At 36.3% G+C, this 16189-nt stretch overlaps 1 protein-coding gene across 2 annotated transcripts; it reads right to left on the bottom strand.

Annotated features, from left to right (window-relative positions):
* Positions 1–1113: 1113 nt before the first annotated feature.
* TDO2 (tryptophan 2,3-dioxygenase) lies at positions 1114–15818 on the bottom strand. Of its 2 annotated transcripts, XM_005299329.4 has the most exons (12): positions 15654–15818; positions 15165–15273; positions 12469–12559; positions 11570–11640; positions 8969–9096; positions 6742–6928; positions 6332–6439; positions 5103–5214; positions 4722–4779; positions 4269–4348; positions 3470–3560; positions 1114–2149 (listed from the first exon to the last, which is right to left on the bottom strand). In XM_005299329.4, the coding sequence occupies exons 1-12, from the start codon at positions 15686–15688 to the stop codon at positions 1996–1998; spliced, it is 1224 nt and encodes a 407-aa protein (XP_005299386.1). In that variant the 5' UTR covers positions 15689–15818; the 3' UTR covers positions 1114–1995. The 2 variants fall into 2 exon arrangements, with proteins under 2 accessions (XP_005299386.1, XP_065452552.1); XM_065596480.1 differs by lacking the exons at positions 1114–2149; positions 3470–3560 and having other exon boundaries at positions 3854–4348; positions 15654–15809.
* Between the last annotated feature and the right edge of the window lie 371 nt (positions 15819–16189).

The following is a 16189-nucleotide window of genomic DNA, read 5'->3' as shown; positions in this document are numbered from 1 at the left end:
TTGTATCAATGAGTAATTATTCATTAGAACTACTTACCAAGGGTCATGGTGGATTATCTCTCTCTGACCATTTTAAAATCAATATTGGATGCTTTTCTGTGGCCTGTGTTATTCAGGAGGTAAGACTAGATGATCATAATGGTCGATTGTGGCCTTGGAATCTATGAATCTATTAATCAGATCTTGGATTATCAAAATATAGGAGGGAAAATTCCTAAGTGCAAAAGTAGTGTTACTTTAAGTTGTCTTGCTGGTAACTTGTTCTGCTAGCAAAATTGAGTTAGTAGCAATACACGTGTCTAGGCTATTAAGAGGGAGGTTGCAACTTCACTTTTGTACACCAGTGAGGTAAGGCCACTCAGTGGAGATACTAAAAAGGGTTCTAACTACAGGCAGTTACTATAGCATCCAGTTTCTGAAAGGCAGACTTTAGAAACTAAAACACAAAGGAGGCGGAGTACAATGCCTCCATTTGGAACACTTTTCTATTGTTTCATAGAATTATAGAACCAGAGGTTAGAAGGGACCGCAAGGGTCATCTAGTCTAACCCCCTGCCAAGATGCAGGATTTATTGTGCTTTCTAATGAAGCCCATTTGCTGTAAGAGAAGTTTTCCTTGTATATGAAAGACTGGTGAGAACAATTAAGCAGTAGCATTTATTACTTATTGGAAGAATAGCATCAGTACAGGTTCCATCTGAGGTTCGATAAGAGCAATAATGAATTTTTTTGTGTTTGGGTCTTATGTTTAAAAGTTGTTGCCATCTGACTGCTATTGATAGTCTGTCTATTTCCCAGTGAACAAGCATGAAGAGTATTAAAAACTTAACCTGATAATTTGTGACTCAATCTCAACAGGCTGTAGTGTTCAAATACAAAGATTTAATGGACAGAAATACCTACCGTCTCCACGCTCTATAAGGTAATGTGTTTTAGTCCTGATTTGAGGCAAATTAGCAGAATGGTACGATGGAACTTTGTATTACTGCTATCCTTACTATACCGGTACTTTGGATAAATAAAAAGGACTTCTCTTTCTAATGCCTTCATTCTGGAACTATTTTATACAACTAAATTCCTTTTAAAATAAAAAGAATTAATAATAAGAAAGAGTTTTAAGTTTTTAATAGCCATTTATTTGAAGTGAAAAAATGAAGTATGAGACAAAGATAAAGTATATAACAAGTATTTAACAGAATATCAGATATTTATTTTGTTACTGTTTTATAGTTATTACACTTTTATTATGACATAAGAATCAAGATTTTTCTCTTTCCATATAAATTATTTAGGGACACTGTCAGGTCCAATTTAGCTCAATATTTAGACTTTCTAAAATGTAGCTGTATAAAAATCTCAGTACAATAAAAATGCCCAACAGGGACATATTTTAAAAGTAAATAATAATCATCCTCAAGCATTTGCTACTGCGTGAAAACCTGAAAATTGACAAGAAATGAACTAAACAAAAGTAAAACTGATTAGTCCACTTTCATTGTCCGAGCTGCCAGAAATGCAAAAATAAGCATAAATATAGAAGAGTAAATTTAGTTTAAATAATCCAAAGAAATTTTAGAAATCCTATGTGATTTTTGGTAACAGAAATATTTCTGTAAAGATACTGAGCAAAATGAATCCCTAGCATTAACCACAGAAATCCAACTGTGGTTAATGCTAATAATAATAATGATCCAGTATTGCTAAGTGTCATTAATATCTCTGTATATTGTTTTCTTTAGCAAACTCTGCCTTCTTATTTCTGTAATGTTTTAAAAATACCTCAATATGAAAATGTAGTAGTTAGTATCTCTAAATCATAGTATTTATAATGTGTCCACAATTTCATCACATGCTTTAAATCTTACAGCCTGGCGTGCATAAATATATATACATGCTTTGTAACATTTAATAAATTTAAGGGACCTCACAAAAGGTCAAAACCAGTTCATATGACAGTTCAAAGTTCTTTAAAATTGATCACCATGGAAGGGTTCTTTAATCTGAATCATCACTACTAAAGTAGGAGCTGTCACAATATTCTGCTGTGTAAAGGAATTTATGAATAGTTGGGTTCATCTTTGGTATCCAGTGTCTCGGCACCAAAAATGTTGAGAGGTTGAACAAATCTACGAACACCTTGTACCTGTCACTGAAAAAATAAAATAAGATGCATTAACTTTAATATGGTAGCCTAGAGAGGCCATAATTGGCTCTACAAAGCCTAATCTTGGTTCAGATCTATCAAATTACATTACAAAGGGTCCTGGGGACTCCCAATGTGTTTGAATAGTATACTACACAAGCTAACCCCCATGATCTTCTAATGGAAAACATCCACTAGTTATGATTTCAGATTTTTTTCCACCAAGTGTGGCAGTTCAGACTAGAGCTGAATGACACAAAGTTGATTTGGATTCATGTGGTTTCAATCTCCATGATTTTTCATTCTTAAATGAGCCACAAAGTGAAACTCAACCAAAACTGCCTTCATGTCAAAACCATGTTTTTTCATGGCTTCTACTCAGTCATTAGCTGATTTAGGCTTGAAATTTAGGTTCACTGAGAAGCCTAAGCGCCTTTTGTAACCCTAGCCCAAGTTACATTTGTACTAAAACCCCAAACCTGGTGCATTTCTACTTTGACTGTTTGATGAAAATTACAGACAATTACTATCTCAAACATCATTTCAGGGGAGTGAGTTAAATCAATATTAGAGCTGTTGCCAAAAGCAACAGAGTGTTTGAAACTAATAGTTGCATAATACCTTCTACCAAAAAAAACAAAACAAAAAGATTACAGCTAGACGAAGAGATGTTTTCATGTATGCTTCAAACAATCCAAAGTGTTTTTTGCATTTTGCTCTCCAGGCACAAAACTCAACTGTCAAGGTGTAGGTACAGATATAAGCTTTAGCGTTGACCGACTGACTGGATATGAGAAAATATTAAATGACTGAAACTGTGCATTTTCAGTAATAAATCAATCTTCATATCTGCATTGACTTCTATGGACTATCCCCTCCTGTCACTTGGAAAAAAAAAAAAAAACCTCTTCTTTCTCACAAGCTGACTGACAAAACACAAAAAGGAACTGAAAAGCCATAAACAGTAAAGCTAATATCTTTTACCAGCATATGTTCAAGTGTTCCCGGTCCCTAAATTCAAAGAATAGTTTAGCTTTTAAGATAAAAGGTCACCATTTTCCTGCTATTTATACACAGCTATTTATAGAAAGACGCCAATGTTCAAAGTGTCAGTAGACACTGGTTATGTAATACTAATTGCTTATTTTCAATATGTTTGGGCCTATGCTCTTTTTTTCTGGACTCTTTCACTAATACTAAAATACTTTTTACATGGATATGATGAAATGAAAAGTATTATTCATATTAATTTAATGTACTGTATGCAGATTAAGGAGTGGTAAAGAATAATATTGTGAAGTTTAAATATTTTTTCTTCATGCTTACCTCACTGTTGAGCGCAAATACTGATAGCCTGATGATCCTCCAGTGCCAGCCTTGCTGCCAATCATTCTGTGCACCAGGCAGACATGGTTGTCTAAGCAACAGAAATCAATAGAATTTGGCATTTATAACTTACTTTTTATATTAAGTTGCTGCTTTAGGATACAAACAAGGGTTTGGTTATAATGGTGTTGACCACTGAAATTCCAATTAAAGCTGGCCAGATAGCAAGTTGTATTGTATCACAGTTTCATGTGAGGTTCAGGGGAATGCTTATGACCATTTTCCTGGGACATCAGAGATAAAGGTCATAGAGAGGGTGACCTACTAGGTCATCAGGGAGACTTTATCACTCTTCAGCATGTTGCATATTGAGTAAGGAGTACTGTTAACTGTCATCCTATAGATTGCAACATGTTTCACCCTGTAATGTAGACAGGGGCTATGAGAGTGCAAAGAATGTTTGGGTAGAGAAGAGTCATGAGGTGAGGGGAGAAACTGGGAAATATACAGTAATTCTCTTAGAAAAAAAGATGTTGCCCCAATTTTAGGCACATCATGGAGGTGATAGGTTTAGCTTCAAAAGGAAGGCAATGGCTGTTCCATGTACATGCATCAACAGCTAAGGAAGTGTCACACCTGCCCTCCAGATCAAAGCAAAAGCAGTTGTCCTTAGAATAAGAAGGGGAGGAGGTCTTCTGAATTCTAATTGAACACACCTTGGTTACAACTATAGTAATAAAGGGAAAAACAATCTTGTACCTAAAAGAGATACTACCACGATAAAGAAGGGGAAACTTACATCTCCATTTGGTCATGAGTATATCAATATCCATGAGAGAAGAAAGAAGCTGAAAGGGAACCTGAAAGCGAGGCTCCTCTCTTGAAAAATGAAATACAAGACACAAAGAAAGTTCTTATTACCGTACTGATATTTTCTTATTATGCCATGTTTGTCAAAGTACCACTTCAAGTGTGCATAGCACTGACTTTGGTAATTCCCCCCCCCCCTAAATTTCTTCTACCAATAGAAAAATCAGTATTTTAATAGGTGCTTTCACCCTCTAAAATGTGAGTTGCATTGTGTTCCATGTTTATAGCAATTTGGCCTTAGGAGAATTTAAGGACCTTGCTAAAGTACAGTATATGATTTAGAATAGCTTTTCAACAAATCGTATAATACATCAGCTACCCTTGACTTCTTCCTTTTGTCACCATTCCCACTAAATCTTGCAGAAATATCACCTTACTGTACCTGTAGAAGTAAATCATTAAAGCTCCTTTCAATGCTTTATAAGAGAGTCTTCTTTCTCCTGCAAAATTACAGATGTTATTAGTTTTTGCATTAATTTTCCTGCAAATGTCCAGAGTCCACTATAGTATACAAAAATATATGGTAGGAAAAAACTATACATTATAGTGTTTAGCTATCAGAGTTGCTTCAAAAGTAGCTGTATACAGAATTCCACCATTACTTGGAAAATTGCCAAATCATCATAACACTCAAGATTTAAAAAAAGCAAATCACAAGTAACTTTCTAAGATAACTTTCTTCCTTGTATTTTTAAACTTCTTTTCACAAGGGGTCCAGTTACTGTTATCAAATTATCTTTTTCCAGATGTGAACATAACCTACCTTTACTAAGAAGATGTTCATGGCGTTTTTCATCAAATAATGAAATAAGAATCTCTTTTTGTTTTTGAAGTTCAGCCAGTAGGTCCTCTTTTTCCTCTGATTCTTGTTTGGCCTTTAAAATATAAAACAAAATAATTGTTTTTAGAAGAGGCCTACAGTTTTTGAATTATTTATTATACAGTTGCAATTTTCAGCATCATACCTCTATGAATTTACACATTTGGGGTAAGGACCATGTTTTCAAACAAGTTAGATATACCACTGCCTATGCAAAACACAATTATTACAACCAGTGCATGCACAAATGTACTTAAATCACCACACCAGTTAGCCAGTTTTCATACCTAGTTGAGATCAATACATGCACAAGATGGGAACACAATTACATAATTAATTCTTTTTTTTTTTAAATCTGTCCTTAAGTTCTTAGAAGTCTGATTTTATAGTTTCTTCATTTGAATGAAGAAAGAAAACGAAACCCAGCATTTGGAAAGACAATCTTAGAGCTGGTCAAAATTTCCTGGATTTTGAATACAGAATTATTTTTTTCATTAAAAATGTGATTTGACCTAAAGAAATTCATTTCCAGAAATTAATTCTCAAAATTCACGAGAGCATTTTGTTAGATACATAATCATTCACATCTAGATATTTTTTGTCCTCTTGAGCAACTAAATGATTTGTTTTTAAAAGCAAAACATTCTTCTCATGCTAATATTCATATATAGTTCAGTAAGTTCAATATCAGTATGTGGAAATCCCTTCTTGTCAAACCCATATGTACCATTTAGTAAAGCTATGTGAAACAGCACAGTTCCACCTCACAATAGTGTATGCAAACATTTCCTTCCATACGGATTCCCATGGGCTTGTTCTTAGAAGAGTTGCACTTTGATCTTCAGACTCAAGTGCCTGGGGTGAAATTCTGGCCCCAGTGAGGTCAATGGCACAACTCTTATTGATTTCACTGGAGTCAGGATTTCAACCCTGTTTTTTGCAATCAAAAAATCACTCAAATAGCACACGTTTTAGAAGTCAAATTATAAACTGGCCCATATATGCCTGAAACAAGTGCATAGTTCCATTGCTCCTTAAAAACAAAGTTTGTTTAAGACTGAATGAACCAAGGGAAAGGAACAGTGATTGGGTTAAAACGTTAACTAAAATGGCAGGATCTTCTTTTATCACATATCTTATGCTTATTGATAGACTAAGGATACATAATTTACCTGAACCATTGCCAGTTCCTCTTGTAGACTTTTTAACACATTCACTTCAAATTTTCCCCAGAAATTAAATCCTTCTGGTTCTAGTCCTGGTGTTCTTTCCAGCCATGCCTTAAAAATAAAATAACATAAAGCAAATAGGTGATACAGATCATGAGTTACTCTTAAATTATCCCAGAGTTGGAAGACAAACTCCGCACTTCTGATCCCATCTAACATTGACTCCCTCTGTAGACCTGGACAAGTCACTTCAGCCCAAAAAAGTGTTTAGGCATCTCACTCCCATTGATTTCAATAAAATGCCTAAATACCTTTGAGAAACTGGGAATTTCTCGCTCAAATCAATTTCTCCTTCCAAAAATAGGGTAAGAATACTACTTTAAAATAGGGCAGGTCTACACTTAAACACTTACCTCCACTAATTGCAGAAGTGTTGGCTCCTGCTCTGATTTAAGCAGCAGTTCATTCTCATGTCCCTTGAAGTTATCACGGTAATGCCTTCTGTTATAAGGGACTCTCAGGCTCTGTGGGACACCAATCTTATTCTCTAACAGGCGAAACTGCAGGCTCTGAAAACCTGATGCTGGGCTTAAGTAATCTCTTTGGGTATGGAAAAAGATAGAGTAATGACATATTATTTCAAAAATAAGGGTATTTTGTGGTTTTCCTATCAATAACTAAAAAAAACTATATAGACATTTCTAACATTAAAAGCATATCAAATAGACGCTCTGATATACCGCAACATTGACTTTTCCTTTGTTGCAACCCAGATATCACAATGAAAATCTGATTTCTTTATTTTTAAGTAAATAACAACAAATTATATATTGAAATCAATATTTTTTTAAAAAACATGTTCAGAAGGAAATGTAATATGAATATTAATTTATTTCTAAACATACATAGCCAAACAGGTATTAAGAAAGGTGTCTTGAGTCATTAAAATTAAAATAAACTATAATATGTTCATTGGTGTTTAAATTATTCCATAGATCAGAACAATGTTTTGTCTGGGTTTTTTTCTGGACAAAAGGATAAGGTGTCGGTGTCACCATGGCTAGTTTTTTATTATGTGGGATTGATGTAAAATTAAACCATGTTGGCAAGTTGGAAGAATTAATTAATAAGGATAGCCAGGATTCCCATTTCCTGGCAAATTTAGTGGTTCAAAAATAAGGGATACCGTGGTTATAATAATGGAATTGAAAGTTGTTGACTTGGTTGTATAATTGCCTATTATACAATAATACATTTCTGAAAATTGCATTTGAGGATCTCTCAAAATAGAAGGTTAATCCACTTATTTTCTCTCTCTCTCCCTGCTTTTTTTTTTTTTTTAATTTAAAAATGGGAGAAAAGGATTATGGCAACTTTTAAGGACCATGAGTGATGTTTTCTGGGGTATTATGAAGTGGTAATAAAAAGTGGAGAATTAGAAGGCAAATATATAAGTTGCCAAAAGGATCCATGAAGGGATGGGAGCTGGATGACATGACCACATGTGACCCAAGTGGAAACCACAGGAAAGTTAGAAATGGGGGTGCATGGAGCCTTAGTGGAGCCTGGGTGTGAAATTAGGAGTTCTTTCCTGGAAGCGAGACAGGCAGATGGATCCCAGAAGCCAGGCCAGCAGCCAGAAAGAGCTATACAAGCTTCCAGGTAATACTGTCTGCTTCTATCGGTAGATGGAGAGGAGAAATTCCTGGTAGGGAAATGGGGAAGTGAAGAGAGATGGAGGGTCAGTGGCAAAAAGCTGGCAGCAACATGCTGCTTTCCACAGGCTCTGGAAACATTATATTTCAGTGATCCAGGACCACTGCAAACCTTTTTAAGTTTAGATGTGTGAAGCCCCAGAACCAGTGGGTTAAAACATCTAGCTCATGCTCTAGATGTGGAGCATGGGTTTCTCTCACCCACACAAGTTTATGAATTGACATAAAATGTTGCAGAGAACATGTGGCTGTGAATAGTGTAAGGAAATTGCTAAGTTTTAACTTGGCATTACCAAATGACAGGACATTTTGATTATTTACATACTGTTAGTTTAGTTTTGTAATGGTGATCTCAGCTAGCAAAGTCAGATACAAATAATTAAGACAAACATCTGTTTAAAAACCTCAGAATACATTGGACTTGCAATCAATTTAGAGACCATTATTGATCTTTATCTTTTATTAATACAGCTGCTTCTCTTCCAAATACACACTCATTGTGCTGACCAGGGCCGGCTCCAGGCACCAGCGCAGCAAGCAGGTGCTTAGGGTGGCCAACGGAGAGGGGCGGCACGTCCGGCTCTTCGGCAGGAATTCGGCCGCAGGTCCCTCAGTCCCTCTCAGAGGGAAGGACCTGCTGACAAATTGCCACCGAAGAAGAATAAAGCGGCGGTGGTAGAGCTGCCGCCGAAGTGCCGCTGATCGCAGCCTTTTTTTTTTTGCTTTTTTTTTTTTTCGCTGTTTGGGGCGGCAAAAACGCTGGACCCGGCCCTGGTGCTGACCTAATTGATTTAGTTCTTCAGCTGAGTGGTAGAGGCTCAGGCTTTCAGTTCTGAAAGCCCTGGATTCAAACCGCACTGTTAGCTCTAGTGAGGACAGTTACATAAGCATTGATGCTAATCAATAAATAATAAATAATATTTACCTGAAATCAAAGAAGTCCAATGCAGTCATAGTTTCTAGAACTGAAAATTGCTCCACAAGTAATTTAAGGATCATTGAAATTCTGTGCATTCGAGCAACAACCTTGAGCATGTTTCTCTCATCTCTCACCTTATTAGAAAAGAAATATTTATGACCAGATTGAGAATGTTGAGCTGATAAGCCATTTATACCTGTGTGTTCTACCCATCAATCTCTTTTAGGATGTTATTCACCCATCACTGCAGTATCTCAGTGTATTCCGTGTAAAAATCAATAGCAAAGTTTGTATTTAATGTAGACTCATGCATATAACTAAAATCATACTTTTTAGGCTTTATATATACACAAAAGATCAACTGTGAGGGCTTTTTGCTCTGGCTGCTTACTCATTCTAATTGGGTCAGTTATAAAGGAGTTATTTTTCCCATGTTTTTAACTCAAAAAGTTACTGAAAGAGTTGTAACACCTTATAGACTAACAATTTTACTTGGGGATAAGCTTTCATGGGCTAAAACCCACTTCATCAGATGCATGGAGTGGAAAATACAGTAGGAAGATATATATAGCAGTAAACAAATCAGATGTCAAGAATTATACATTCAAGAAACAGTAGGAGAACGCTTCAACCTCCGTGGACTCTCAATAACAGACTTAAAAATGGCAATTTTAAAAAAAATACCCTTCAAAAACAGACTCCAATGAGAAATGGCAGAATTGGAATTAATTTGCAAACTGGACACCATCAAATTAGGCCCGAATAAAGACTGGGACTGAATGAGTCACTACAAGAACTAAAAAAACAACTAATTTCCCCATGCTAATTTGCCCCTACTGTTACTCACACCTTCTTATTAACTGTTTGAAATGAGCCACCCTGATTACCACTACAAAAGTGATTTTTCATCCTGTTGATACTAGCCCACTTTAATTGATTTGTCTCAACCCCCCACTGCGTAAGACAATCCCCATCTTTTCATGTACTGCTATATAAATCTTCCTACTGTATTTTCCACTCCATGCATCTGATAAAGTGGATTTTAGCCCACAAAAGCTTATGCCCAAATAAATTTGTTAATCTATAAGGTGCCACAATGACTCCTCATTGTTTTTGCTGATACAGACTAACACGGCTACCACTCTGAAAGAGTTGAAAGTCTAGGCCAAAGTCATTCACAGTGTAATTCAATTAGAGTCAATGGAGAAGCAGGCCAGAAGAAACAGGAGCGGTAACGTGGCTAAGAAAGTGGTGTGGCACAGCTGAGAAGATGCTTGCTAGCAAACAGAAGGGGGGATAAAGGAAGAAATAGGAGAAGTGAGTGGGGAAGGAACTGCAGAGCAGTTCCCAAGTCAACTTTGTGTCAACACGGCCATTGCCTTCAATGGGGTCAGGATTCCACTTGAGATTGCTAAGGCAGTCAATGAGTATAACCAAGAAATACCAAAGGAGGGATGAAAATGCTACATTTTAATCTTTTTCATAATCCTCCCACTGGTTTCTGAATTTCAATTTTTCAACAACATTTTAAATTACATTTCAACAAAATATTACTTTCATGGAGAAACTTATCCCATTTTAGAGATGGTTAAAATTTTCTGAATTTCAGATTTCAACAAAAAAATAATCAACATTCTAAATTTCAGCAAAAAAAAAAGGGGGGGGCTAATTTTTCATGAAACTTTTTGCATCTTTTCCCCCACATTTTACTACAAGGTCTACTTCCAAACAATGCTACGTGTCTTTATAATATCCACAAGTGCTGGATTTTCATTTACAACTATCAGTTTATTATTAAAATCCCATACAGCAGCCATCTCTGATTGACAACACATCAGAGGAAACTCAAGAGTTTGTCATTACAATTCATAAGTGTATAAAGAATTTCACTTTGGGGCAGTGTTAATAAATGCTCAAAATATTCACTTTTTTTTTCAAGTTTCATCATATAAGCATCTGCTGTTGATTTGATAATTCCCCTCACCAGTTTCATCAAATCACATCCAAATACTAGAGATTTTTTTCCTATTTTATTTACCAGCAATTTATATACTGATGGATAAAAAAAACATTAAATATTTTGCATAATATTTTCTGGATCAGAAATTTCAGAGGTAAGGGACACTTTCAACATACAAATAATAATTTTAAATAATTTTGCTATTGTAAAAAAATATAGGCAGATAGATGGCCTATGGGACATTGAATTGTATAAAATTGCTGGTATATAAAACAGGAAAAAGTCCTCTAGTATATTATTTATAATTTTTCTCTTAGCCATGCTTTTTTGGCAGTAAAATAATTCTAGGTTAGTATTTGCAACCCACACAGATAACCATCATCAGAGCTCTTGAGTAGTTTGTCCAAAGTGATTGCTCCTGAAGAGTGATCTGTGTGGGTCAGTTACTTTAGAGGATACAGTCCTCAGAACAGTGCATGATTTTACAGATCAAAATATGTGGACTATCATAATGGCAAAGTGGTATCACTAAAGAGCTGAATTTCAGCCTTAAATCTCATTTTGGGGGTATGTGTTGATTTGGTAAAAATCAAGCTTTCAGAAAGAGGCTTGGGTTTTCATACAATAAATATTTGTATATAACTTACACGGCCATTCTGAAAGATCACCCGAACTGAGTCCAGTTCCCACAGAATCTGCTTAAACCAAAGTTCATAAGCTACAATAAGAAAGGCATTGTTAGTGTTAATTTCATTGCCATTGCTGGTATGTAGAAAGAAGTTAGGCAAGTAGATTAGGAGGTTAATTTTCAAATTTATTGTTAAACCTTAATTTAAAATTAATGTTCTATTTCCATGTGATTGGGGTGTAAGAAATACTGATTTACAAATGTACCTGCTGTTTAAAGAATCTCTCCCTTCTTCAGACCATTGTTGCATGGACTAATTTACCACCTGAGACTGTTAACAGAACTAATTACAGTATATTCACTTTTAGAACTCTAGGGTGGCATATAGCATATTAACAACAGTTGGGCAGAGGGGAAAACCTGGCCAGGCTACCAAAACAAACCAGTCCTCTTACACAAAGCACCATAAGATGTGTAATGTCCAAACAGCTAAGACAGAACCTCAGTTTTAGGAAGTCTTCTAAAAAAGACCCAAATACAGTAAACAGCGTAGTACTCATTTTACTATTTTAGATGGCTGAATCTGCTCCACCACAATTGAAGCTACAGTTCTGAGGAGTCTAGGTGTTCTAAACCTGAGATTTAGGTCACTAAGCCATCTCCATTCTTATGTATATAATTAATTATGTTGAGGGGTATTCTCATTCTCTACTAAAACTCTTCAAGTATGGATTATGGACTCTCACACACACACACACAAATACTGTATTGGCATGGAAATGGAAGAGAAAGCTGGTATTCGTGTAGGAATTTATAACTGTATCCAAAATCAAAACAATTTCTGTGTATGTTTTAGCACCAAACAGACAAATGGTGTGATTGCACCAGACAACAACCTTTTTCTGTCCTGTAGCTTACCTTGATGGGTCACAATGAAAAGATGCTCATCATGGATCTTGTTTCCTTTTTTTTCACTCTGCAGCTCTTGAGCATTCAATATTTTGTCCAGCTTTAAAAGAAAGAATTTTTGTAATAATCTCAAACTCCACTGTTGGTTTTCAACAAAATGTTCCTGATGGGAACTTACGTGAATATTACGAAAAACAAACAAAAACAAAAAAAACCCACAGGTTTTTAGTTGCATTTTATTTATTCTGCACTTTAATAGTGAGCCAATCCATTGATTTTTTCTGTTGTTTATATCTGGGAGTAGATGAAAGAAATATGATTCTCCCACCCTCAGTGGAGCTATTGGCAGAGTAAAGTACTATTTGGAAAACATACCTTATGAGAAGGGCCTTCCCAAATTCATGGCCATGAAAAACGTGTCACGGACCATAAAATCTGGTCTCCTCCCATGAAATCTGGTCTTTTATGTGCCTTTATCCTATACTATACAGATTTCATGGGGGAGACCAGCGTTTCTCAAATTGGGGGTCCTAACCCAAAAGGCAGCTGAAGGGGGGGGTCACAAGGTTATTTTGGGAGGGTCACAGTATTGCCACCCTTATTTCTGCACTATCTGAGAGCTGGGTGGCCAGAGAGCAGTGCCCATTAGCCAGGCACCCAGCTCTTAAGACAGCATTCTGCCAGCAGCAGCGCAGAAGCAAGGCTGGCAATACCGTATCATGCCACCCTTACTTCTGTGCTGCTACTGGTGGTGGCTCTGCCTTCAGAACTGGGTTCCTGGCCAGCAGCTGCCACTCTCCAGCTGCCCAGCTCTGAAGGCAGAGTGTCGCTGCCAGAAACAGCACAGAAGTAAGGGTACCAGTATTGCAACCCACTGTACAATAACCTTGTGACCCTCCCAACTCCTTTTTGGGTCAAGCCTTAAGGGGGGAGGGATAGATCAGTGGTTTGAGCATTGGCCTGTTAAACCCAGTGTTGTAAGTTCAATCCTTGAGGGGGCCACTTAGGGATCTGGGGCAAAATCAGTACTTGGTCCTGCTAGTGAAGGCAGGGGGCTGGACTCGATGACCTTTCAGGGCCCCTTCCAGTTCTATGAGATAGGTATATCTCCATATATTTAATTACAAATCCATGAAATTTAAGATTTAAATAGCTAAAATCATGAAATGTATGATTTTTAAAATCCTATGCTTGTGAAATTGACCAAAATGGACCATGAATTTGGTAGGGCCCTAATTATGAGAGATACTGGAAGTCTAGACGCTCAGTCTATTTAGTTTATCAAAGAGAATGTTAAGGGGTGATTTGATCACACTCTAAATACCTACATAGAGAAGAGAAATTTGATAGAGGGCTCTTCAGTCCTGCAGACAAAACTATAATGAGATCTAATGGTTGGAAGTTAAAGTTCAACAAATTCAGATGAGAAATAAGGCGCAATTTTTCAACAGAGAGGACAATTAATCATTGGAACAAATTACCAAGGGTTGTGATGGATTCTTCATCACTGGAAGTTTTTAAATCAAGATAGGCTGTTTTTCTAAAAGATATGCTCTAGTTCAACAACTACTATTGAACTTGAAGCAGGAATTAATTCAGGCAAATTGCCTGTATTATGCAGGAGGCCAGATTGGATGATCACAATGAGTACTTGTGGTCTTAAAATCTATTAATCTTTAACATGAAGAAAAATGGCAAAATCTAGCCATCTATTGACTTTTAGATACTCATGCGTTCTTTCAGGCAGTATAGTTCAGAAAGCCATTTGAACAGCTTTTTCATTTGCTTTTTATTAAAGAAGATAAGGAAGGGATGGGAAAGGAAAATAGCTAATGTAGTCTATAAATCATATGTGAATGAAATTCATTTTCAGTGAGGCAGAAGTCCTGTAGAAAAAAATGCTCTGGTGATCATCTTATTAAAGACCGTATTGTATGCAGACACACAAACGTGCTGAATCAAAGTTGCCCGGGAATCATATTACTGGCATTTCCTAAATTCTGAGTGCTTGACATTGTTCTTTTAATGAAGGTTGTTTTTTTAAATGTAATTATATAAATTTTAGGACAAATTCTGTATAAGTCTAGAGTAACTTAACTTATTTCAGTTTACATCAGTGCAACTGATGAAAGAACTGGGTCCATGAGCTAAATTTACAACATTTTACAGACACTTAGATGTTTTTTTTTTTTTTTCAGATTACTGCTCAGGGATTTAATCACAATGGCTAATGAGAACTGCAGAGCCCCTGCTGAGCATACTGAAAGTTTGCCCTGGGTAACCATCTGCCAAAACAATGAATCTTCTGCTTTGCTGTGATTTATCAAGGTGATGTGTTATATGCATCTCAGTGTAACTCTCTACTTGAACCCTTCTCCATTCACAATTTAGCTGCAGGGCTAAAATAATTCCTGACTAAACAACAATTTGTTTTCTCAACAAGTTAAAAAATAATCAAGCATCCCATTAATATTAACGGGTATGTGAGCTGTCATGGAATCTGGGGTGGGAGTTTAACTCAAAGGACAAGAGATATAGATGCCTGTGGATACATCCTGAGTGCTGGGAGTGGAACAGGGATCAGAAGGACTTGCCTTGATTGTTGGCCTTCGCTGGCAGAAGGAGGGAAAAGAAAGTGCCATATGTCAACATCTCAAATTGTAACAGGCATCAGGGCAGTAACATAATCCAATCTTCACACTTACATGTAGATAGTCGCAATAGATAAGTCCACCTTTGCTGGCTTTATTCAGCCCTTCTTGTGACTTGTCTTCTCCTTCCTCATCCTCCAAAGACAGTTTATTAAAATTAAATCTAGGAATAAAAGAAAATTACTAAATAAAATAACAGAGCTAAAAATGTCAGAGCAGTAATTGTGCCTAAAATTTAAGCACTGATCTGCTTCGGTGGCTCAGTTTCGCAAACATATATGATAAGCAAAATAAACAGCATGTATCTATCTTCAACCTTTATAGCATACACATCACTATAGTATCTAAGTACTTTCATATCTACTATATCCCAATAGCCAATGCTCAAAAGAATTCTTAGTCCAGCTTCCTTCATTCAGTGTTGTCTATATAGTTATTTAAATCTTGGTAGTTAATATCCTCCTTTTGAATTTTAAACTTAACGTTCACATTGTATCTATCCTGTTAACTGACATTATGCAGTAAATAGAGAAATATACTCACTGATATTTGTTCCCCCAAAATGGGCACCCACTCATGGCTCCAGAATCCAATAACTCACTGAGCAATGTTCCCCAGGGATATATTCTACTAACATTCCCAAACCTGCTGCAGCTGCCTTTTATGTAACCTGATCTTAGTGTACAGGCCAATCCCCTACTACTCCATCTGCCCAACCCTGTCATTCAGTAATTATTACAGAAGGTACTCGGACACAAACCTCAGTAAGTATTTGTTTTATTGGCTGTTTAGTTAGTTGAGTCACCCAAAACAAGAAGAGTTGCAATGCTCACATTGCTCAAATGTCACATACTGTGAGCAGCTTTCACTAAAGTTCTTCTGACCTTGGTCATTTTCAGTCAGGCACATACTCTGGGATCAAAGCTAATACAAATAAAAAAAATCAATGGGAATTCTGTGCATGAGTCAAGGGCAGAATATGGCTCTAAATATTGAATCTCATGGATTACTGAAACAGGATTGTAATCTTTAAACCCTAAAGTCAAAATTTGAAGGCACTTTTGATTTAAAAAGAGTGA

Source organism: Chrysemys picta, chromosome 5 (assembly GCF_011386835.1).
Source record: "Chrysemys picta bellii isolate R12L10 chromosome 5, ASM1138683v2, whole genome shotgun sequence".
In the NCBI taxonomy this organism is placed as follows: Eukaryota; Metazoa; Chordata; order Testudines; family Emydidae; genus Chrysemys; species Chrysemys picta.
The sequence above is the reverse complement of the archived record's forward strand: the minus strand, read 5'-3'. Positions and strand labels throughout refer to the sequence as shown.

Excerpts from the sequence above, each read along its gene's own strand:
- TDO2 (XM_065596480.1), bottom strand. The coding sequence starts at position 15,688 with ATGAGTGGGTGCCCATTTTGGGGGAACAAATATCA. Across the intron at positions 6,929-8,968 it reads TTGGACTTCTTTGATTTCAG|AGATTACTTAAGCCCAGCAT; the intron begins GTAAATATTATT and ends CCATACCCAAAG. Across the intron at positions 6,440-6,741 it reads CACTTCTGCAATTAGTGGAG|GCATGGCTGGAAAGAACACC; the intron begins GTAAGTGTTTAA and ends TTTATTTTTAAG.